Here is a 24291-nt window from a genome sequence, read left to right on the forward strand (position 1 = left end):
CTAATAATCCATTGTACGACTAACAACGGTACTGATATTCAAGCCCCTACTCACACACATTTATCAGTCTCTGACTTTGAGTTCAAATGAAAGGTCACAGTCCTGAAACGTTAACTCTGTTTCTCTCCCCACAGATGCTACCAGACCTGCTGAGCATTTCCAGCAATTTTTCTTTTTATTTCAGACTTCCAGCATCTGCAGTGTTTTTCTTTTTTGTGCATTTGTTTCTATTTCTCTCACTCTCTCCCTTTCCCACCATCGCCTTTCACTTTGGGCAGAATTTCCACCTCGGCGGGCGGGCGGGTAGGTGGGTGGGTGGGTGGACGGCTGACCCACTCGAGCGTGAAATGACGCGTGTTGAGGTCGGGCGAGAGTCCCGACATCAACGCGCAGTCGCACGATAGTTGGGTCGGGGGGCACACGCGGGAATCGGGAGCGATTAAAAGGCCTGTTAAGGCCATTAAAAAAATCAATTAAAGTTAAATTTTTCACTGCCCATCCAACCTTATGGTGAGCGGGGGCAGGCGAAAAGGCCAAGTGGCCTTTACGTTTTTTTTTGTTGGAAAGCTTCCAAAAGAAAATAAACATAAAATAAAAGTTTTAAAATTTAATTAATAACACGTCCCTGCTCAAATGACAGAGTCACACGAAGGGACATGTTTTATCACATTTTTCAATTCTTTATATTTTTTCTGTAAAAACTCGTCTCCCTGAGGCAGCTCTGTGCCTCAGGGCGAGCGTGGAGCGCGCATGTGCGAAATTCGTGCTCGTCCCGCTCACCCTCCCTCGACGCCCACACAGGCCCGCCCGCCCGCGTGAAATCACCTTCTGGCCTCGATCGCGGGCAGCGCCAGCTTCCCGCTGAGCCTGCCTGACAAGGGCTAAATTCTACCCTTTGTGTTTTTATCTCTCTCTCTTCCTACTCCATTTTCTCGCAACTCTCCTCAACTTTTCTTATTGAAACGTAAGATGCTGAGGGGGGCGTGAACTAAGGGACGCAGTTTAAAAATAAGGGGTCTCCCATTTAGTAAGGAGATGAAGAGAAATATTTTCTCTCAGGGGGAATTCTCTTACCCAAAGAGCAGTGCAGGCTGGGTCATTGGATATTTTTAAGGTTGAGTTAGATAGATTCTTGACAAGGGAGTCAAAGGATACAGGAATGTAGAGTTGAGGCGACAATTAGATGAGCCATGATCTTATCAAAAGGCGGAGCAGACTGAAGGGGCTGAGTGGCCTACTCCTGCTCCTAATTTGTATGTTTGTATGTTAATCTCTCTCTCTCTCTCTGTTCTCCCTCCATTTTGTCTGCCAATTTCAGCTAAGTAGACATCAAACAAAGTTGCCTTGGGACTGCAAATGGGCTGTGTTGAAAAACATGCCAGTGGTGCCATTATCAGAACATAGGACTATGGAAGGGAAGTAGGCCATTCAGCCCTTTAAGCCTGCTCTGCCATTCGATAAGATCACGATTGATCTGGTTGTGGTCTCTACTCAACCTTCCTGTCTGTTCCCCCACAGCCCTTGGCTCCCTTGTCTATCAAAAATTTACCTAACTCAGCCTTGAATAAATTCAATTACACAGACTCCATTGCTTTCTGGGGTAGAGAAATCGACAGCGAAAATAAATTGCCTCATCTCCTTCTTAAAAGGGAGACCTCTTATTCTTAAACTGTGTCCTCTAGTTCTAGTCTCCTCCAGAAGAGGAAACATTATCCTGGTAACCACCCTAGCAATTCCCCTCAGGATATTATACATTTCAATAAGATCACCTCCCATTCTTCTAAACTCAATGGGTATGGGCCCAACTTGTTCAAACTTTCTTCATAAGATCAGCCCTTCATCCCAGGAAGGAGTCAATGAGCCTCCTCTGAATTGCTTTTAACACAATTATGTCCTTTTTCAAATAAGGAGGCCAAAACTGTACACAATAATCCAGATGTGGTCTCACCAAGGCCTGTACAGCTGCAGTAAAACTTCTCTATTTTTCTACTCCATTCCCCTCGCAATAAATGCTAACATTCCATTTGCCATCCTAATCACTTGCTGCACCTGCATACCAACTTTTTATGATTCATGTGCCAAGACACTGAGATCCTTCTGTACCACAGAGTTCAGCATTCTCTCCCCATTTAGATAGTGTACTGTTTTTCTATTCTTCCTGCTAGAGTGGACAATGTTTACTGTTTACAACGAGACCGTCAAAGACATCCTGCTTTATTTCCCCTGCCATAGATCCCCTCAAACCACCTACCAGCAAGAAAAAATCCTTTCCCTCAGACTTCCACGTTTTAAAACAGGTTTTTTAGAAAGAGAGCCAGGATGGAAAAGGTGAATTAATTATCTGATGTCCCTCCTCCTTCCGGGTTTTGAACAACGCTGTCAATCTCTAAGTCAGCCAGAGATAAAACATACTAAAACCAGGTGAAAATTGCCAAAATCTGAGTCCATTGACTACAGGTACCACATGAAGGAAAAACTTGCATTTATATAGTATTTTTCATGACCTCAAGACATCCTAAAGTATTCTGCAGCCTATTAAATACTTTCAAAGGGTAGTCACTACTGTGAAGTAGGAAACATGACAGCCAATTTGCATGCAGCAAGCTCCCACATACAGCAATGTTATAATGACCTGACAATCTGTTTTTTTTTTAAATGATGCTGATTGAGGTATAAATGTTTACCAGGACTGCTGAGCAAGCCTGCCTTGCCTTTGAACATGCATATTTTTGATCGCACATTAAACCACCTCAAACGCACAGCACGTGCACAACACCCCAGCCTTGCTTCAATCTAGGGGTGCCCGTTTTATCAGACAATTTCCATGTTGCAGTGGTGCTCCTTTTGAGTGGAGATGCAGCAAAGGTATAAAATGGGCAAACTTACATCAGTGTGTTGCCAGTGAAGCCATATAGTAGTGGTGGGTTACACTGGCAATGCAAAGATGAGCATGGGCTTTGGTGTAAAAGCATTTGGTATGATGTTCCACACAAGTTACCTTTCTGAAATAAAAATCAGCTCTGGTGCCCCATGCTATCCCATCCATTGCAATGACTGAGAGCTGCAGACCTGAACCAATTGTTAGATGGAAACACAATAGCAAAAGAAGTTGCCAGAAATAAAAGTACTGTCCTTTAGTTTCACATCAGCAAAAGAGTACAAGAGGAAATTAGGTTTCAAAAGATAATATGCAAATATTTTTGCATTTTACCTTCACCAGTTACAATTTGTCCTGACATTCTTCACCAAAAGGGACAATAATAACACTGACCAAAATTTTACATTGGTAGTGATGCCATTTGCTCCACAGAAAATGACAGCAGCTTCTGGAGTCCACACATGCAAAGAATAACGTGGAAATCCAAACGTTGCTGTCAGTAATTCTACACTCTTCCAGAGGTGGGTCGTTGACTCCCACCATGAATGCAATCCCTAAGCAATCTGAGCGCTGATGAAAACCTTCACTTTTACCCTGTTAGTTTTGTTGTAAAAACCCTTGAAAAAGTTAACTTGTTGCATGAGGTCTAACTGAGTTTTTAACAGCACACTACCGTAATAATTCCTGCCAAATACCCTCGCTAATCCAGAAAAGCTAATTTTATACTTCTGTGATCTAAATTCTCCAATATGACAAAATAATCCACATTTTTTTAAGATAATTTTTTGAAAGTGAGTTTATCTTTATTTTAGCTTCCATCTCAATCCAATTATATTGATTTATTTCACCAACTGAAAATTTAAAATTAGAAGTGAAGGGATTCAGTGCTTTCAGGTTCCTGGCTTCCTGTCGGTGAGAATACTTCAATGTGATTGGCTGCTTACCCTGCTTGCTGACTTCACTGCTGCTGCACACCTGGAGATCCCCTTGACAACAAAACTACCTTTTAGTGTAGAGATTTATGTTCCTACAATGCTACTTAATTTCTCCAACCCAGAAAAGGTAGCACTACCTACAGGTAATAAATTGTTCACAGAGATTTTTTAAAACATTCATTTTTTTCTTACTTTTCCTTTCTACCTCTTTTTAACCCTCTCCCTTAAAACTCAATCTCTTTTTCCCTCTCTTTGTTTTCCTTTTGGTACCTCATTCATGCTATTTCCTTCTGCCTTCCTCTGTTGCTTTCTCAATCCTGATATCTCATTGGTTAAGGAGATTGACAGTTGGTCCCTTTGTTCACCAATGTGTTGTTAGCAACTTACACTTCCAGTAACTTGTTGGGCACAATCTTTGAGCTGAACAGTGAGGGAAAAATTCTAACTAATAAGGCAAGCTGCAAGATGCTCCATTCCAGCAAATCCTGAACCAATAAATGGATGTGAGTTGGCAGGAGGAAATTTGGAATGAGACTCGGAAGTAGATGGTGACCCTTCACTTCCCATGTTTGGACAATGGTGGGAAGTTATTAAAAAAAAACCAGTCAGGCTGCTGGGGTGTATAGTGAGAAGAGTAGAGCACCATCTGCTCCAGATATTTCAAAAGCCATTTTTTGCACTAAAGTTTCATATGAATTAATGGGTGGGAAAACTTCATTCGAGGTTCAGTGGTGCAGTTCAAGTTTGAATCGTCCAATAAGTCAAGTGAAGCGACTTTGAATTATCAAGAACATGTTGGAATTATACAATGCATCGCACAAATCCAATTCTCGGTATGGTGTTTAATTCTGGTCAATCCAAGGGCTACAGAGCAGAGCAAGACCATTCCCAAGTGTATTGTAAAGGGGGTGAGGATTAAGGGGGACATCAGTGAGTTAAGAAAGATATTCAATTAAATGGTACAAAGAGGGCAAATCTTGAACACAAAGCCTAATTTAAAGGAGTAAAAAATATCTTTAAAACCCAGGAACATTGAAGACCTTCTTTACTCCGAGTGCTAGCAGTTTGAAACAACAATAACCTGCATTTAAATAGCACCTTTAAGCAGCTCAAGTGGCTCAGTTGGTAGCCCTCCTGTCTTTGAGTCAGAAGACCCCAGGTTTAAGTCCCACCCCAGGACTTGTTGGCTGTTTTATTAACCAGCCTGTAAAACCCTTCCAACACTCCATACCCATTCTTCAAGGGAGAAAAGAGTGTAAAGACACGCTCGCGCACACACACACGGTTAAAACATTCCTAAAGTGTTTCACAGGAGTGTTACCAAATAAAATTTGAGCCGCAAAAGGAGGTATTTAGGGCTTCAGGGAGGCAGAAGATATTTAAAAAGAGGGTGCGTTCTATAATGGCAATGCCACAACATGAAAAGAATGGGCCCAATAATCTTTACTTGACCTTGGCTTTTACGTCTGATCACTTTCCCCTCATGGTTAGAGGTAGGAGGTCAGTAACTCACATTGGATGGTATTAAGTAGACACCATGATCATTGTGAAAAATGAGAATGTTATACCACATTAGTCTTACCTGCATATCAGAATTAGTGAAGCTGCAGGCAGACAAGTAGTTTGTGTGCATCGCAACAGACTTCTTCTTGGCCGCCATGCTCTCGTTTTTATCAAAGGTCAGAGGGTACACAGAGCACTTGTTGTCCAGGCCACTAGAAAAAGTTAGAGTTGCCCACAATTACTGAATACTCCTTAATGTTCTGTAGGACCTTAGCAATGACAACACAGACTGAGACTATTCAGCCCATTAGACCCATATCATGTTAGCTCTTCAACAGAAGCTTGTTCCTTTCATCCCACTCCCCCGTCCTTTCCCCATATCCTTTCAGATGGAGTGAGTAAAGAGCAATCAGCCAATCCAGTTGAATTTAGACTCACTTCTGCTGTGTACCAGTTTTCTAATCACTTTGACTAGAATTCTAGTACTTTCAACGCAATGAAAATTACTTTGGTTTGTTTTCAAACAGGCGACTCCCTCGGCCTTGAAATTGACTCTTGATTCCTGGAATGCAATTCCTGACACTGGGATGAAATTCTCCTCTCTCAGCGGTTGTCAGGAATCTAGCTGAAAAGACCATCCAAGAACAAAAGTGATCCCATACTCCATGGCAGGGCAATCAAATTGCTGGTGGCATTTGCACCCAGAGTTCAGTGAGTGCCCTGCATACTTCAGATGTCTGCACCGGCAATAACAAGAGGTTCTAAAAGATACCTGTGCAGCTGCGTCAAAATGGCCCAAGAAACGCTTTCCCACCAACCCCCCAACCCCCATCCAGAATAAACACGCCAACCTGCTTCAGGCCTTTAAAGGCCGCCTATGGGAGTGCATCCCTACCATACCCAACCTGGCGCTAGCTCAGTATGGGAGCCAGCTGATTTCCACCCGTCCATTAGTAATGAGCCCTGTGGGTACCCACTTGGCAGAACTGAGAGAAGGCCCAGCTCTTCAACTGACTCAAGTCTCATTGTGTGGGCAATGAGCCCCCACAGTCTCAGGTTTTGGCCTGCTGAACTGGCAGTCTGAGCTGTGCCATTGTTGGGCGGCACTGAGTGAACCAAAGGCAGTTCCTCACATAAAGAGTGTTATTTAGAGGAGGCGATGAGGGTCTTGCCCACTCGCTGGACAGCCAGTGAGAGCCCCGTGTTGCCTCCTTTGTGGACGGCATGCTGAATAAGTGTCTCTCAGGCACTTAAATGGCCAGCATCAGGCCTTCCCCGGGATCAAAGACCCTGGAGGCAGAAATCCCGCCCCACAGAGCTGTCGCATTGCAGGCAGTGCCATCCTGGCCACAGGTGTTAGCTGCCAGCAATGCGCCCACCAGAGGCTTAGGGTCAACGAGGGACCCAGGCCACAAGTGAGTGAGGGCGGGATGGGGGGTCAAAGGGTGGTGGTCAGGGGTTGGGGGTCGTGGGAGGGGGTGAGTTGGGGTAGGCAGCAAGGGCCCGGGGGTTGGCTCTCAGCTGGACCCCTTCCCGATGCCGGGACCCTCAATCGAGCACCTGCTGCCTTTGAACAAAGGAACCCCCCACCCCCCACTTCCCCACCTAGGAGCCCTTAAGCAACCCCAACAGAGTTTGTTTCTCGGCGACTGCCCTACTTACCGCTGGTGGAATACCAGCGGCAGTGAGGTGAGGCCCTTAAGTTGGCATTAGTTGCCAAGGTAAGGCTTCAAATGGCGGTGAGGCAGGAAGGCCGTCCATGAGCCTTCCCGCCCCAGACTCAATCGGGGCAGGAAGGCCGTGGGGTGCCCATCTGCCACCCTCCCGCTCCATTAAATGTCCTCCCACCTCCAAACTCTTCTGGCGGGTGGGCATTAAATTCCGCCCAACGGTATGGGAAATTGGAGGACTATCACCAGCCTGTACCAGCAACCAGTTTATCAGCTGCGGCGGTGGGAGCCTGAGTCAAGGGTGCCCAGGCTCCTAGTTTTTGTTAGTGGGTTGCCATGGAGACCTGAGAGAAGATAAGTCCGAAGAAAAAGGATCATTTTTTTTCTGATCAGGTGAACGAGAACCAGGAATTGGAAAACTGAGTGAGCATAGCTGAGCCGTGTTTCTTCCCCAAGTGCCTTTTCCCAGTGATTTCCTGGTTGGCTGAAGGTTGTGTCAGAGCCCTCTGTTCTCACACAGCCACCTTAGAGCTTCAGGGTTCATGCAAAAAATATTTAAATTAATGCCCGTGGTAAAAGATGAAATAAGACATGCTGGGTAAATCAGCAGGCACATGAACCATAATGGCTACACCTTCTATTAGAACACCATTAATATCTTCAGGCCTTGGCACATCTGCAGAGGCCCTGTGGAATATTTACCCTAGAATATATAGCGATCCAGGATGGTTATTATTTCATTTTACTTCTTGCGCTCTCGCCCTTTTCAAGGTCTTTATGAATACACAATGTCTGATACACTCAGTGATGTTGCACTCCCACCCTCAATGGATGGAAACACAGATTCAAGAACTGGGGCTAATTTTGGGTGAAATATGACTTTGGGTGGCGGGGGGGGGGCAGCACAAAACAAGGGTTCACAGATTGGCCGTAAGTGAATAGGAGACTCGGGCCGAGTGTAAGTCACCATCGCTCATTTGCCGTGCTCCCCCCAAAGCAGATTGCACCCCGGTTGCTATAACCTTACCCCCAGTCTGCGCTCCCATCTGCCTAGGCTCTTCTAGGAGTAAACAGCCAGGCCATGGTTCCCCTTCTACATAGCATGCTTTCAGCAACTGGAGTGTTAGCATTCAGGGGACATAGTCCATACAATCTTCTGAGCTCGATTAGTCTCTTTGCCAAATCCTTTACTGTAAGAGGCTCCTAAACAGAGGTGAGTAACTAAGCAGTGACCCCAAGGGCAGAACCTTGACCATTATTGTGTTACCGTGGGGACAGAGTGTGAAGGCATGAGTGCCCTGCAGACTTGAGAAATGCGGTGTTTCACCAAAGGACAGTGGCACTTTTAAGAAGTGGATTTACTCTGCACCTAGGAGGGGTCTGGTGCATACACCGTCCACTAGAAAATATTTATTTTTAACACTTCAATTATGCGCTTCCTGTATTACAATGCTGTCCATTTAGAGGCCTTTACTGAAGTAGCCTTATTGTAAGAAATACGAGATGCTGCGATGGGAACTTACCGCAGAGAAAACCTGGGTGCAGAGATGTGAATCAATCCAATGCAGGGCTCCTGGCTGCAGCACCATGGGGTGAATGCAGACACCAGGGGGGACAAATCTCATCGTCAACTAATTGATCTTATCTGGGACTTCATGGAAATGACTGAGCAAAACATAAGGGAATGAAAGCAGGGAGGAGGGAAGGCATATTAGCTGCTTTCTCCTAACTCCTGAGAGACATTTAACTGGAAGTACAGTCAAAGAATTGTGTGTGTGCTAGCTGCCCTTGAAAGAGGAAAATGTAAATAAAGCATGACACAAAAAGATTAATGTCTCATGTAACTGTACTCACCCACATGCGATAGCGCAGCCTGATGGGGCATAGGCACAAGCCATCACCCAGGTACAGGGCATGGTTACTGCATGTTCCTGCAAATGCACAGATACTAAACAGTCAGCCAACCAACACAAATTAGACCCAGTCAAAATGAACCTCAAATCTTGAATTCCACAAATTGAGGACAGGAACCTTGCTACGTACTATGGGCTCAGGATTTTTGATTCACCTCAAACTTCAACTTATAACAAGAGCTGGAAGCATTGCAGACAATTCAGGGGAGACAATTATTCAAAGATAACATGCAGTCAGTGCAAAGGCAGAGTGATCTATTCTCTGGCTTCCTGAGCCTGCCCTCCAGTGTGAAGAGGGTCACTTTGTGAAGCAGCAGGACAGCAAATGTGAGTGCTGAGCCCAGACACAAACCCACATCTCAGCCTAAATAACATGCAAACTGCTCTGGAGTCCAGCTGTACATCTTGCAAAATGCACACAAATAAATACATTACTGTGTGGGGGTGTGTGAGGTGGATGTGTGTGTCTGTGTCTGTGTGTGGGCAGTGTGCGTGTGTGGTGTGTGTGTGAGATTGTGGGGAGCAGTCCATAGGGGGGCAGTGTGTGTGTGTGTGTGTGTGTGTGTGGGGGGGGGGGGGGGGCAGTGCCTGTCTGTGTGTATGGGCAACGTCTGCATTGTGTGTGTGGGCAGTGTGTGTGTGTGTGTATAGTGTGTGTGTGTTTAATGTGTGTGTGCATGCAGTGTGAGTGAGTGTGTGTGCGTGCAGTGTGTGCATGTATGGGCAATATGTGTGTGTGTAGTGTGCGTGTGTTTAATGTGTGTGCACGCGCAGTGTGAGTGAGTGTGCGTGCGCGGGCAGTGTCGGTTTGTGTGCTTGTGTGTATGGGGCAGTGTCTTTGTGTGTGTGTGTGTGTGTGTGTATGTGTGTGTGTATGTGTGTGTGTATGTGTGTGTGCATGTGGGCAGAATGTGTGTGTGTGTGTGCATGTGTGTGTGTGCACAGAGTGTGCGTGTGTGTGCGTAGAGAGTGTGTGTGTGTGGGCAGAGTGTGTGTGTGTGCACACGCATTTGTGTGTGCATGTGCGTAGTGTCAGCAGTGTCTGTCTGTTTGTGTGTGTGTGTGTGTGTGTGTGGGCAGTGTCTGTGTGTGTCTGTGTGCGTGTGTGTGCGCGCGTTTGTGTGTGTGTGTGTAGTGTCAGTCTGTTTGTGTGTGTGTGTGTGCGCAGTGCCTGTTTGTATATGTGCATGTGTATATGGGCAGTGTGTTTGTGTGTGTGTGTGTGTGTGTGTGTGTGGGAAGTGTGTGTGTGGGCAGTGTGTGTGTGGGCAGTGTGTGTGTGTGTCTGTGTGCGTGTGCGTGTGTGTGCGCGTTTGTGTGTGTGTGTGTAGTGTCAGTCTGTTTGTGTGTGTGTGTGTGCGCAGTGCCTGTTTGTATATGTGCATGTGTATATGGGCAGTGTGTTTGTGTGTGTGTGTGTGTGGGAAGTGTGTGTGTGGGCAGTGCGTGTGTGGGCAGTGTGTGTGGGCAGTGTGTGTGTGGGCAGTGTGTGTGTGGGCAGTGTGTGTGTGGGCAGTGTGTGTGTGGGCAGTGTGTGTGTGTGTGGGCAGTGGGTGTGTGGGAAGTGTGTGTGTGTGGGCAGTATGTGTGTGGGCTGTGTGTGTGTGTGTGTGTGTGTGTGTGGTAAGTGTGTGTGTTTGTGTGTTTTTGGGCTGTGTGGGTGTAGGCAGTGTCTGTGTGTGCATGTGAGTGTGTGTGCGCACACGTGTGTGCGTGTGCAGTGTGTGTGTGTGGGGGCAGTGTCTGTGTGTGTGTGTGTGTGTGCGTGTGTGTGTTGGCGCGCACACGTGTGCATGGGTGTTTGTGCGCGTGTATGTGTGGCATGCATCCAATCCTTTCCTCCTGATACTGAGACCAACTGGTACAGCCCGTTACCATTCCAAGCCAACCAAACTGGGGATCTGTTTGGATCCAGTGGCTGAGTTAAAATCAGGACATTGTTAGAGCTTGCTGACTTGTTTAAATCCCAGGTGGCCATACCATCCAGCTGTACGAACATGGAGCAGAATGTTAATACAATTTGAAGCTTACCTTGTTGGTGGTGAAAGCATCCCACACAATAACCTTTCCATCCTGGAAACAGAAGAAAGGTCAGTCAATACACACACACACATAGGATTTCATACCGTTTATTCAGAGCACTGTTTACAAGGGATTGCAACCCTATTCACTGACCAAAGGTGGCACAACGTGAACACAAATACTTTCTGTCTCTGCAGGTGTTGGCTAGGGTCATTTTTATTTTTGTCCTGAACATTTGGGACATAGTCCTGACGCATATACACCATCCTCACGCCCAGACACAGAGAAATCCATTCAACAAGTCTAAGCTTCTCCGCATCTCTTGTAACTTGGTCAGTTACATGGCAAGAGACAACTTTGGGCAAAATGTTGAATAGATAAGAGCTCAAAAAAATGAACTGGTTCCTTTATTTTCAGTAGGTGCATCCATCAGGATGTTCTTCCAAGAGGCAGGAAAAGTTAAAAAGGTCCAAGTGAGCCTTTTCTGGCTCTAGGGAAAGGTTTGAGGGGAAAATTCGATGAGTTGCTGTCCTGGTTGTGCTCAGTGGAGTGCAGTTGGGGGCCTGTGCAGAGACTCTGATCACAGCTGCTGTTTTTTTCCAGTGACCCATTTCTGTCAAGGCACAGGCTTCACTGTGAACGGGCTTATCTGTCAAAATAAATCCATGCGGGATCATCTCCAGAATTTTGGATCGTAGGACTGCAAACAATGTGTCAAGGAAACTGTTGTTGGTGATGATCCCTCACACGGGGGGAAACAATGAGAGAAAATGTCAACCTTTTCCCCGGCACCAGAGAGAATGAATTGAAAATGTACTATGTATTCCCACGACACAAGCATTTCTAATGGATGCTTCGTTTAAAGTGTCTTTGCCTGAGAATACTACCAGGGGATACTGGGGTGATTTTTAAGAAATTCCACTCGTTGGTTTTCTAATGGTGGCCATTCCAGGGTCACAGTCCCGTTGCTAAGACCCCATGGTGCATATTACCCAGAACTTCCAATCTCCAGAGGGGGGTTTCACTGGAAGGCACCCCAGAAGATGTGCTAGGGCCACCTGGAAGTCTCCACGCAAGGACTGCACGGTAACTGTCCATGAAGCTCTATAGGGCATTAACCTGCACTAGGAGCCATCGACACTATGCCTTCAATCAGGCTTCAGATGGTTCCAACTCTCTTAGCAAAATAGTTACCGGGAAAAGTTAGAAGGATTAAACCCACTTCTAACTCCTGGTCAATTATACTACTGACACCGCCCCCCCGCAAAACACCCCACTGGACTCCATAAATGGTCCCCACGACCTCCCCCTTCCGATTACCCTCCCCACCACCCCCGACTATCCTCCCTACCCGCCCGATCTGTCGATTACCCTCCCCCCTCCCCATCCCTTGACTACCCTCCCAATCCCCTGACTATATCCCTAACACCACCCCCCACCCCCCCCTCGACTACCCATCCAACCCCCACCCCCAACCACCCAAATCTGACCACCCTTCCTCCTCTCCCAATCAACTGACCCTGATGACCCCGACTCCACCCTCCCGACTGCCCAACCCTGACCCTGGCTCCAATCTCGACCCTGGCTCCAACCTCTCCCCTGCCAACACCACCCTCACCCACTTGCCTTACACATTTACCTTCTCTCTGGCTTCTCAAAGTGTCTGGGACCTTTGAACATACCTGCTATACGGTAGCTAGTGCTGTAAAATGGCGGCATGGCTTCACTTGCCCTGGTGCTGTGGCCCTGCACTGGAAGGCCTCAGGAACCAGGTATACCACAGGCCCGGGTCAGGGGGTCCGGGTGAGGAATGTGCAGCTCTAAACTAAGGTAAGCAAAAAAGAGCAGAGTGGCAATCTGACTGCGATTACCACACAACGGAAGTTCTGGCCCCATAATGTGAAGTTCAATCGGGGGAAAAAGGCTGGTGGGTGAAAATTCACCTCGCAGCCGCCCGCTTTGTGCCTGTGAAAATGGGGAGGAGGGAAAGGGGGCCTTATTCGCCCCATTGATGCAATATTCAGGCAGGCTTGTCCGTGGCCTGATTCCTCTGAAGGCCAAGGCTGCTTAAATTCGCAAATCGTTGCCGCACGTGGGTTGGAATTTGTGGTGCTGGGGGAGGGAGAGGAGCCCTTCTGAGCTCCCTGAGAACAACGTGGACCTCTGCTGCCCCATGCTCCTATCGCCTCACACCCTTGTTCAGTCCCTCTCCCACCAGCAGACCTACATTCCCGGAGCTGGGTCAGCCTCAGGTGCATCATGTTGCCATGGTGAATGGTAATGCCGATGAATAAACTCCTGGGTGCTTGACTCTGATCACTGGTGATCATGAATCTAGCCCACAGCTACAACAGAGCACCTTTTTTTTTTTGCCCATTCTCTGGGTGTAGGCATAACTGGCAAGGCTGGCATTCATTGCCCATTTCTAATTGCGCTGAGGTGATGATGATGGTGGGCTATTTCTTGAACCGCTGCACTCCAGGACTTCTGGTCTCTCAGGGAATCAAGAGATATGGGACAAGGGCAGGAAAGCGGAGTTGAAGCTAAGGATCAGCCGCGGGTGGTATTGCTTGGTGGAGCAGGCTTGACAGGCCGTGGGGCTTGCTCGTGCTCATATTTCTTATGTTCTTATGTTGATCACCTTCGCTGGGTCAAAATCCTGGAGCTCCCTCCCAGGCAGCACTGTGGGGGCACCCTCATCTCACGGACCACACCATCGTCTCAGGGCAATTAGAAATGGGCAATAAGTGCCAGCCTCACCAGCAAAGCCTACATCCAGAAAATGGAAAAAAAAACAGTATCTGTGGGCTAGAATCTTGATCGTAAATGATCAGAGTCAAGTGCCTAGGCGCTTATTATAAGGGGAGATGGTGTAATAATGGTAATATCACCGAATGAGTGATCCAGAGGACCAGGCTACAGCTGTGGGCAGATGGATTCAAATCCTACCACAGCAGCTGGTGGAATTTAAAGCCAATTCATAAAATCTGGAATATAAAGCTAGTCTCAGTCATAGTGACCTTGAAACTATCACTGATTGTTGTAAAAACCCATAAGGTTCACTCATGGCCTTTAGGGAAGGAGACCTGCGTGTGACTTCAGATCTGCAGTGATGTGGTTGACTCTGAAATGGCCCAACAGGTCACTCAGCTCAAGGGCAATTAGGGATGGGCAAGAATCGCCGGCCTTGCCAACAATGCTCACATCCCATGAAAGAATTTTTAAAAATCAGCAGCATGATACGTGGCATGATGCAACATCACTAATATTAACCAGCAGAAGCCCATGAGTCTACAGCATGGCAACGCAATCATCACCTCTGGGATTATACCTCTTCCCAAGCACAATGTCTGAGGTGAAGCAAGCTGCCTACCTGCAGCACCTCTGGCCCCATCCCATCGTCCACAAATCCACAATTGATGCCAGAAAGATGTGAATCTGTGTCATGTATCCTGCAGCCAATGACAATGTTTCACACAGCCTTCCTGCAAAACACTCTTCTTCATTACAAGCACCACTTCATCTTCAAACCCTCTCAAAAAGTAGACAACACTACACCCAGCAGCCGTTAATGATTGTACACAATTGTATCTTCCACGGCGCTCAATATAGTTATACATTCACGTTGCAAAATAGTAATATCGTGGATTATTGCTTGGTTATAGTTGCACAGCTATTCCCACCTTAAATCACTTGCTTTACACTTCCTGTGACAATAATTAATAGTCACAGGTTCCTTACAACACCACAGTACTTCCGTTTAATTAGTCAAAAACAAAAATCAGATCTGGGGAAACAAGGCTACAGACTGGCAATGGAGAATCATCCAATCAGATATGAAGAGGCTACTCGCTTTTTGATTTGGGTGGGAAGGCAGTGTGTCATGAGGATGGAAATGTCAGGTGACCAATGGCAGGAGAGCAGGGGAGGGACTATTGGTAGAGTGAGATCCCATAATACAACCTCCAGAAATACTCCAAACCAGAGTTGGCAATCTTATTAGGAGAAATGATCAGAGGCTGGCTCACCATGGATTTCCATCAGGGACAAAACATTATGGGGGCCGCGAGAGTGACTTGCCCGACCTGGGCAGGATTTACTGCCCTCCCATGAGGCAAGTTTGGTGGCGGAAGGGCATTTAATCAGGGTGTCGGGCAGGGACTGCCGTCACCTTCCCATCCTTGCCACATTTAAGTCCAGGGCATGGCCAAGTCCAAGTCCTGTGCCCACTGAGGCCCTTAAGTGGACAACTGGGGGTGGGGAGTCCCCCATTCAAAGACACTCAGTGCCTGATTGAGGGACCTGGCATCAGGAAGGGGGGAGGGGCCTGCTGAGAGCCACCCTCCATCTCTGATTGGCCAACCGCTCTTGGGGAGGGGGCAGGATTTCCACCCCAGGGTCCTTGATCCTGGGGTAAGCCCGATACTGCCCAATTAAGTGCCTGATTGGCACAATTCGATGGGCCTTCCCAAAAGGAGATGATGTGGGCTGGCTCTCCAGCCAGAGAGCAAGACCCCCATCACTTCCATTAAATATCACCACCCCCCCTCCCTCCACACCTTGCGAGTGAGGCCCCCAAGCTAGACTTTGTTAAATTATCCTGGCGCAACTATATTACCCACTCTCCTTTAACAGGCATCAACATGAGAAGCTTTTTATCTTTTTCCTAGTTTCTCCCTTCCTCTCCTGGAGATAATGAGTTGCTCCCACTTGGTTCCCTACAGCTGATAGCACTCAGGCATTTCACACAGGCAGCCATCTATGTGTGTCAGGGGCAGTATAGTTTTATATGGGTTAGAAGCAGCAGCCAGGTGGTCTCTACCTTGGCTACCCTGAAACATTTCAGAAACCTACTTACCCTATCCCTATCACTGCTACCCCTTTGACAGATCCCACAATAAAGGGCAGCCCCACAACTTCTAATGTCCAGTTCCTTTGGGTGGTTTTACTTGGTAATGTCCCTGGAAACTGATGTAGGAGACATCACTCCCACATCGTCTACATAACATTCCCATATTCCCACATGTTTCAGACCAAAGCCTCTCATCTCCAAACGCCTCAGGAAACACACATCAAGAACCAACGGGACTGGCATTCGGGTTTATCGGGCTCTGTCTCCTATTCTTTATATTAATACCTGTCAACTAGAGCAAGCTGGCAGAGCCTCCATGGAAATTCTTCAAGGGTGACTCGGTAATGTCTAGGACCAGGAACACTAACACTAAGCATGGGATACAGCTGCCACGACCTCTACCAATCATATCTCAAAGATTAGGAATGGGAATCACACCAGCAAAGGAGGGAAAAAAATAGATTAACCATGTTCTATAAAATATGGAATAGGCTGGTGGGAATTGGTATCTGGTGCCCTCTGACAATGACTAAACACGAGGTAGCCACCCACCCAAACTACAAAGATTATTTGTTTCCCAGACTGTGCATCAACAATTTTTTTTCTCAAGGACAATCCCACAATGGAACGAGCTGCCAAAGGAAACAGTCACAGCCCCGCCATTTGAAATCTTCAAGACTCATCTTTAGATTATTTCCATTTAAATTTTTCACTATCAGGACTACCATTTCAGCAGGTCATGCCTGGTTTATCCAGCACCACCCATCTAAATGTGGGCGGAATATGGATATTAGTTTGCGATACCGACACAACTAAAGCAGAAACAAGCCCCCACAAACATTGGCAAGGTTCACGGGGTCAAAGGACGGTGTGAGCAATAGGCCTTTGGTGGGTCCTACCCTAAGAGGAAGTACCAGCTGAAGCTTGCCAGGCTGAAGGGTGATGGAGGATAGGGAAGGTGCCAACCTTCCCGTGGAAAGGGAACGAGGCCGCTCTCAGGGTCCAGTGGATCTACAGGTTTTCCATTTCTGTCATACAATCCTGCCAAGCAGAACCTCCTGCAGTGAGCATATGGAAAATGATCTTCTTCATGTTTCCCTGCACTGGCCTCCGAAATGCATTCTACCCTGAAGTATGGGGTCATGCTATTGCTGCCGATGCAATCACAGCAATCGCTGCCAGCGTCAGCCACTTGTAATCTTCAGCTGAAAATACTGAATGATGGCAAACCCTCTCTGGTAGCAAGTCTCAGCTGGACTGACTGTAACATCAGTACATCACTTAACAGCCCCCCACTACTGCACAAGTGTACAAGTAAGGGTTAACAGTAGGAAAGCGTTTCAGAATGTGGACAGACTGGGCACTGGTGAGGGCTTGAGGTCTCTGGGGTGATTTTATGGGACAAAACCACCTATCCACATCCTTACTTAGGGCTGTTGCAGTAGACTCCTGACCAACGTAACAGAAGGACTACAATGAGTCAGGTGCTGAATTTCAGGGTCAGAGTATATCAGAAGGGAAACCAGAAAAGCTTCCGTATTGCTAACCCTTGTTTGTACACTTGTGCGGTAGTGGGGAAGTGTTAAATTACAGCTGGTGGTGTGGTAATGTTACAATTAGTCCAGCTGAGAAGCTTGCAGCTTCTGAATGACTATTTATGTGGGGCTGGTGATTTCCTAAACCGGGAGATTCTGTGTTTCACCCGAGCCTGGACCTGGTCTGGAATCGTCACAAGATGTACTTGTGCCATCAGGCACAACTCATTGACAAGTGACAACCAGAGGCTGGAGGCCAAGATCAGGGCTGGGACCATCGAAGATGAGCTTTAAAAATATCATTACAGGTAGCCCTGACACAGGAACGTTTAATGTTGGCTTTATGCTGAGCAAAGGGTTCTCTCCCTGTCGAAACATTATACCTCTACCGGTACCAAAATTAAAAACTATTTATTATGGAAACAATAGGCCTTGCTCAATTCCCCCGGCAACCAACCCAAAGAGATGGATAAACTGGTGACAAGGGCCAAAGAAGAGTGCTTAAGCTGTTATTTTATCACTCTTTAACCATTTGACTCCTATTAGTGTAATCTGTCGACACCTAGTTGCTCATTCAGTACCACTGCACTCCATACCTGGATATAAAGAGCAAACCTTACCCCTTACCAAATCCAGAAGGGGATTTTCAACATTTGTCTGAAAAAATGTACCGAGCTGTAGGGAAACAGCAGGATAATGGGACTATGGATAGTTCTTTCAAAGGACCAACACTGATGTGGTGGGCTGAATGGCCTCCTGTCCTGCATTATTCCACGATTCTATGGAATGAGCACAGATTGGAGGCCCTACCCTCATTTGAACACAGCTAGTAAGGTGTGGGTGCCAAACAGGTGCCCGGCTGCAGGTTGCTGGGTACGGGAGAGCAGGATATCAACTGTCCCCCACGCAGAGCTCAGCTGCTGGTTGGTGCGGGTGGGGAAGAAATGTTGGGTGGGGGGGAGCTCCTCCTCCACCTGGCCCAACCAGATTTCTCCCCCAAAATACCCCTAGGCCTTCACTGGAGCGGCCACCAGGAGACTCTTTAAGGGCCGCTGGTTAAGCCATGCACTGCCTGATGCAAATGAATGAAGTGTACGTGGTATAGGTTCTGCCTATCTGTACCTTAAAATTGGCAAATGGGGTCCTACAACTCCAATTTTCACAATGAAGTAGCCAAAGTAGACCCACCTTAAAATTGGATCGGGCGAGCTATCATATCAATGGGGACCTAGGATGCCTCCTCATGCCCGGTTTTCAATGCCCACTGCCTGTTTTTCAGGCGAGAAACTTAAGAACAGAGGTGGAGTGGGTCATTTCGCTCTTTGAGCCTGCTCTGCCACTCAATACCACCATGGCTGATCCTCTAACTCCACCTTCCTGCGCCATCTCCATATCCCAAAATACCCAAAATCGATTGATCTTTGCTGAATATGCTCAACGATTGAGCACCTGCAGTTCTCTGGGGTAAAGAATTCCAAGTTTCTTTTCATCTCAGTCCTATATGGCTGACAACTTATTCTGAAACTGTGACCCTCCCCCTCTCCCAGCTTCGAGAAAGTGATGGGAGGCAGTTGAAAAATCACTCGCTAAGTATTTTCCTATCAGCTTTTCCAGTGTTGGCTGTACAGATGTAATGATCTTGCTGCTGGTCTGGTACTAGCTGTCATCGTTCCTGGGTTTCATTACAACCTTTGAGCTAGACTGAGCAAGGGGGAATAATTAGCCTGTCTCCACGACACTGCTCAGAGCTGGTAACTCAGGCTAGAAAACTAGGGGGCCAGGTTTTGGCAGAGGATTTGGGAAATGGGTCCATTTGGGGGTCGTAACCCCACCCCCTGATGGGAAGCGGACAGAGTTTCCGATTTTAGTAGAGGTGAAGGGTTAACCGGTGAGGGGTCAGGGGTGGCAGCCAATTAGAGGGGCAGGAATGGAGGTGGGACACGAGGGAATCAGACAACATTCTGGCCCTTTTCAGCGGCCATTCTGTGGATGGTTTGAAAAAAAATGAAAACATTTGAATCTTCAAATTGGTCAGGGCAAATGGAAAACTGGAACTCCATACTGGGTACGGAAATGTTAATGCTATTAAAATTTCATTGCTGTGGATTTTCTTCAAAACTTCCACCTTTCTCAACCAGGTAAAAAAAAATATTCACTCTGCCGCCCCTATTCCTGACAGGCTTGAGCCGTTCAGCTTTACACATCCCAGGAAGAGCCCACCCCCTGAGCATTTTGAGGCCTTAGAGGGCAAGCTCTTAAGGGGCTGCTTAATCACTTTAACGCACACAATTGGTGATGAGGACAACTTTAATTTCCCGTCCTCAGGAAAATCGACAGGGCCAGGAAGGGAGGTAAGATGTCACCAAGCGTGACATTGGCGCCATTTTCTTTCCTTTGCCCTCCTCCATTCCGAGCTGACGCCAGCAAACAAAAATCCGGCCGTAGATGTCAGGCGAGAACAGGAGTGGGCTCAGCTCTGATGCCCGCCGTGACGGAATTGCCCTTCAACAGTCGGTGCAGAGGTGATCCTATGACCTGGCGTTCCTTACAGGGAGTAGTGCTCACAGAGAGTGCTCTGCAGGAAATTGTAACAGGAGAGAGGGCTTGGGCCAAAATTTCCTGTCAGGGGAAGTCCGTCTTGTACAAGCTTCAACATGAAGGATGATAATTCGGGTAAGGCAACAATGGTTGGAGATGTTGGGAGGCCGGGTTAATGAATGAATAACTTCTTTTTGAATTGCTAATACTTTTGCTTTAAAACAGGATTAGGGAAAGATAACCAGATGCATGCAAACAATAATGGGAATTAGGCCCTTCTCTCTCTGAAGTGGCGACTTCATACTTGTGATGTGAATAAAACAAACGAGCTTCCGCCTGTTTCATAGGGAGGTATCGTGTCCTGGTAGAAGTCACACCCCCTCTGGGGACTGGGGGACAGCTGCAAAAACAGTGAATGGAATTTCTCGACTTCTTCCGCAGCGCCGGAACCCCAACAGATTCCCACTGGGAGGACGGGCGCTGTTAACTACAATCAACGTGCTTTGTTCGAATCAGTGAAGCAGCTTTTACCCTGCCTTGATTAATTTTGAATAAAATACAAATATTCCCCTCTGAGCCTGGTTAATGCTCATTCTGGTCTAGGAAGCTGTCGTTTTATAATTCGAGTCTTGCAGCAATGCAATCAAATTAATTGTTTACTCGGTGGGGGGGCAGGTGGTGGATGTCAGGAGTAAGAGCACTGGGTGAGGAGGTAGATTGCTTTGAGAAATTCACTGCAACTGAGGGGAAACTGGAGGGCCACATGGGCTTCAGACAGACAGGATGGTGCACTGAGCTGTAACGGACAGGCAGGCACAGCATTGTTACAGTGCACAGGCTGACAGCTGAAAGGATATGACTGTATGTGGAGACTGTTCTCAAATACTAAGGTTATCAAGTATGGATTTAATATATCCATCTCAAGAATGTAAAATGGTTGCTGTAAGTATAAAATTAGCTAAAAGGCTCCAGGGATTTTATATCCACTGCTGTAGTTGGAAGTTCATTTGAAGTGACAGACATGACTCAGTGAGTAGCACACTCTGGAGTCAGAACATTGTGGGTTCAAGTCCCACTCCAGAGACATGAGCACACAATATAGGCTGACATTCAAGTCCAGGAGTGCTGCACTGTCAGGGGAGCCAGCTTTCAAATAAGATGTTAATCCAAGTCTGTTCTCAGCTGTAGGTAAAAGATCCCACGGCACTGCTTCGAAGAAAACCAGGGGAATTATTATCCCCAGTGTCAAGGGAAAATTTTGTTCCTCAACCAACATCACTGAACCAGATTTCCTAGTCATTATCCTGTTGCTCTATGCAAATTGGTGGCCACTTTTCTACATTATAACAGTGACTACATTTCAAAAAGTCTTCCTAAAGTTGTGAAAGGTGCTATATAAATGCACATCTTTCCTTTGTTCCTTTTGTGTGCGGCTATGCAGTTTCAGCATGACACCCTCTAAGTAATATTCCACTGTTTTGGCTGTACAGCTGAGTATTCTGATTGCTGTTTCAAATGTGTTGAGCGTTACATCTATAAAGCTCTACATCTCTTTCAATTTCATGCCTAGCTATTTCACCAGCATTGTATGTATGTTCCTAATTTTTCTTCCTAAATGCACCCCTGGTTTGTACTAAATTCCATCTGCAACCTTTCTGCCTAACTGTCCAATTCATTTTATATTGCTCAAGTAGCAATATAAGTGATTCCTCAGAATCAATTGCACCTCCTAGTTTGGTATCATCTGTCATTTTTACCAACTGACATTAACTCCAAGCCATTGATGCAAATTAATTTTAACTTACTCTTTCAGGGGAGGCAGGTGTCGCTGGCAAGGCCAGTGTTTACTGCCCATCCCTAATTGCCCTTCAACTGAATGGCTTGCTAGGCCATTTCAGAGGGCAACCACATTACTGGATTTAAGAGTTACATACAGACTAGACCAGGTAGATTTCTTTCCCTAAAGGGGCATTAGTGAACTAGTTGGATTTCTAATCACTAAATAGCTTTCAATTCCAGATTTTATGAATTGATTTTAAAATTCTACCAACTGTCGGCATCTGGACTGCAGCCTGTTCAAAGATAGCTAATGGGATTATGCTGCTTCTGCATTTGTGCAAAGCGTCAGTGACCTTTTCTATCCCTTCGGTAAAATCTCTAGCAGTGTTTTACTGCGGCGTTACATTTCTCAGAGAAGGTATGTTAAGCTAATGTAAAGAAAACAAGAACCAATAAATTCCGCCTGGGCCTGCAGACTACTAGCCCAGTGTCATTACCACTACCCCACCATCTCCCCCTGATTAGAAGTAGCACTGATCTCAACACTGATTCCTGGAGCATCTCACTCATGACTAACACCCCCGCACCCCCCCGCGCCTCCACCCAGTAATTAAGACTTATTATTGCACTAGAAATTCACTTACACTTAAATAGACATGTCCCAGCTTCTTCTGATGTGTTTAGAAGGTATCTTATGGGTAAGTATTGCCACTTCATGCCCTTCATGTATTTGAATGCTGTGTCTCTCAGTGAGGTAGTGGTACAGCACAGCTTCTGGAGGAGGGAGGCAATTTGTACGGAAATTTCTTGATTTCCACATCTAACTGTGCATGTGCAAATGCCTGAAGTTGTCACCCAATTTGCTCCTTAATAATGGTGAATGCTGACAGCCTGATCACTATTACTGCAAAATATGGACCAATGTTAGAACTTGAGGCTAAATTGAATAGTTTTGGGTTCTGCATAGAGGGCCAATGATAGGGATTTCCTTTCACTTAGATGTTTAATTAGACAAACTCGAAAATGATACTTTGCTCCACTTATCAAAATCGAATCACTAACAGTTCCTTTTTCCCGACAATTGTTTTTCGTTGTTTTGGTGGCATTTTTGTATACATTGTTACATAATAGGCATTTCACTGCTTTAGCAAAACAAAAATTAAAGGCAGCACAAATATAATCTTAGTTAATGCCATCTGGACTGCAGCTTGTTCAAAGATAGCTAATGGGATTATGCTGCTTCTGCATTTGTGCAAAGCGTCAGTGACCTTTTCCATCCCTTCGGTAAAATCTCTAGCAGTGTTTTACTGCTGCGTTACATTTCTCAGAGAAGGTATGTTAAGCTAATGTAAAGAAAACAAGAACCAATAAATTCCACAAGGTTAAAATATTCCAATAAGAGAATATTTCTTCTGTGCATATGCTAGTCGTAAATCAGCCTATGGAATACCGTCCAATCAGAAACCCCTGGTTGGGATTGGGAGCCAGGTTTCGTTAAGGTTCGAACACACAACAAAAGCAGATAATGAAGCCACAATAAGCGCCTCACAATGAATAACATTTTACTTTCAGTCAAATGGCCCATTTTCTCTCCCGCAATTTTCAAGGTGGAGTTGAGACCACAACCAGATCAGCCACGATCTTACCAAATGGCAGGGCAAGCATGAGGGGCTGAATGGCCTACTCCTGCTTCTAAGTCCCATGTTCCCCTGACCTGCCCAGTGGTGCTCAGCTCTTCATCACGTTTCTCAAAACACACGACGCAGCCCTCTTTATTTGTTTGTCATACAATGAGGCAATGCACAATGTTGAAGAATCACCATCCCATCGCTAAGTGTGTGTGATATCATCACAAAAAGTCTCTTCTCCCTTCTCAGCTATTAAGGCAATGGCTCTTCAGCAATCAAAGTCACAATGTATTGCTTGTGATCCAAGTATAATTTAAAAATTGCAGAAATACATAGCCCAACATGGCAAACCACTCAAAAATCTCTACGCACAACAGAAATGACTTCTACTGGTCCAATTAACATTAGAAGTGGTTAATGTCGCACCCAATCCATTCCAAGATCTGGAGAATTGCCAGAGAATGAAATACAACAATGCCCCCATGTAGTGAATGGGTTAACGAGAAGTAGCTCTTTCCAACTGGATTCAACTATGGTATCAGTGGACACATGATTCTCACATCGCTTCCTGTTCCCATATCAATACTTGCATCACCTCCTTCCCTCAAGGCTGCCACTGATTTCCATTCCAACAATTTCAATTCTACTTGAGCCTGTACCAGATGGCTCCAAGTGTTGAAAATTATTCAATCAGTCTAATAAAAGTTGTCTACACTACTGGGTCAAAGCAAATTCCATTAATTGTCCCCAGAACATGTTTCAGTCGTCTTCTTTACAATTTTACAGAGAAAGGTTGATTATCTATGCAGATGAATGAGCAATCCATCAATCAGAGTAAAGACATTTTATCTTGATAGAATTAAATAACATTACTGTCCCTTTGAAGATAAAATGTCCTCTCTCCCAGCCCTGCAATTTACAGGGCATTCTTGGTTACGATGCTTCATGTAAAGGTAGATTACTTCCTTATCTGTCAATCACGCAGTATGACAGAGTTTTAAAACACATTATTTTTGACACGAATTAAGGCAAAATACC

The 24291-nt window shown here is 46.2% G+C and overlaps 1 protein-coding gene across 1 annotated transcript in view; it reads right to left on the reverse strand.

The window, feature by feature from the left end:
- The window catches only part of gnb5b (guanine nucleotide binding protein (G protein), beta 5b), an 81307-nt gene that overhangs the window by 40022 nt on the left and 16994 nt on the right, over positions 1–24291 (reverse strand). The window contains exons 5-7 of the mRNA XM_078530266.1: positions 10931–10972; positions 8841–8917; positions 5396–5528 (exon numbers count right to left, since the gene is read on the reverse strand). Of these exons, the coding sequence (XP_078386392.1) occupies positions 5396–5528; positions 8841–8917; positions 10931–10972 (252 nt within the window). The remainder of the gene's footprint in view (positions 1–5395; positions 5529–8840; positions 8918–10930; positions 10973–24291) is intronic.

This window comes from Cetorhinus maximus, chromosome 26 (genome assembly GCF_964194155.1).
Source record: "Cetorhinus maximus chromosome 26, sCetMax3.hap1.1, whole genome shotgun sequence".
In the NCBI taxonomy this organism is placed as follows: domain Eukaryota; kingdom Metazoa; phylum Chordata; class Chondrichthyes; order Lamniformes; family Cetorhinidae; genus Cetorhinus; species Cetorhinus maximus.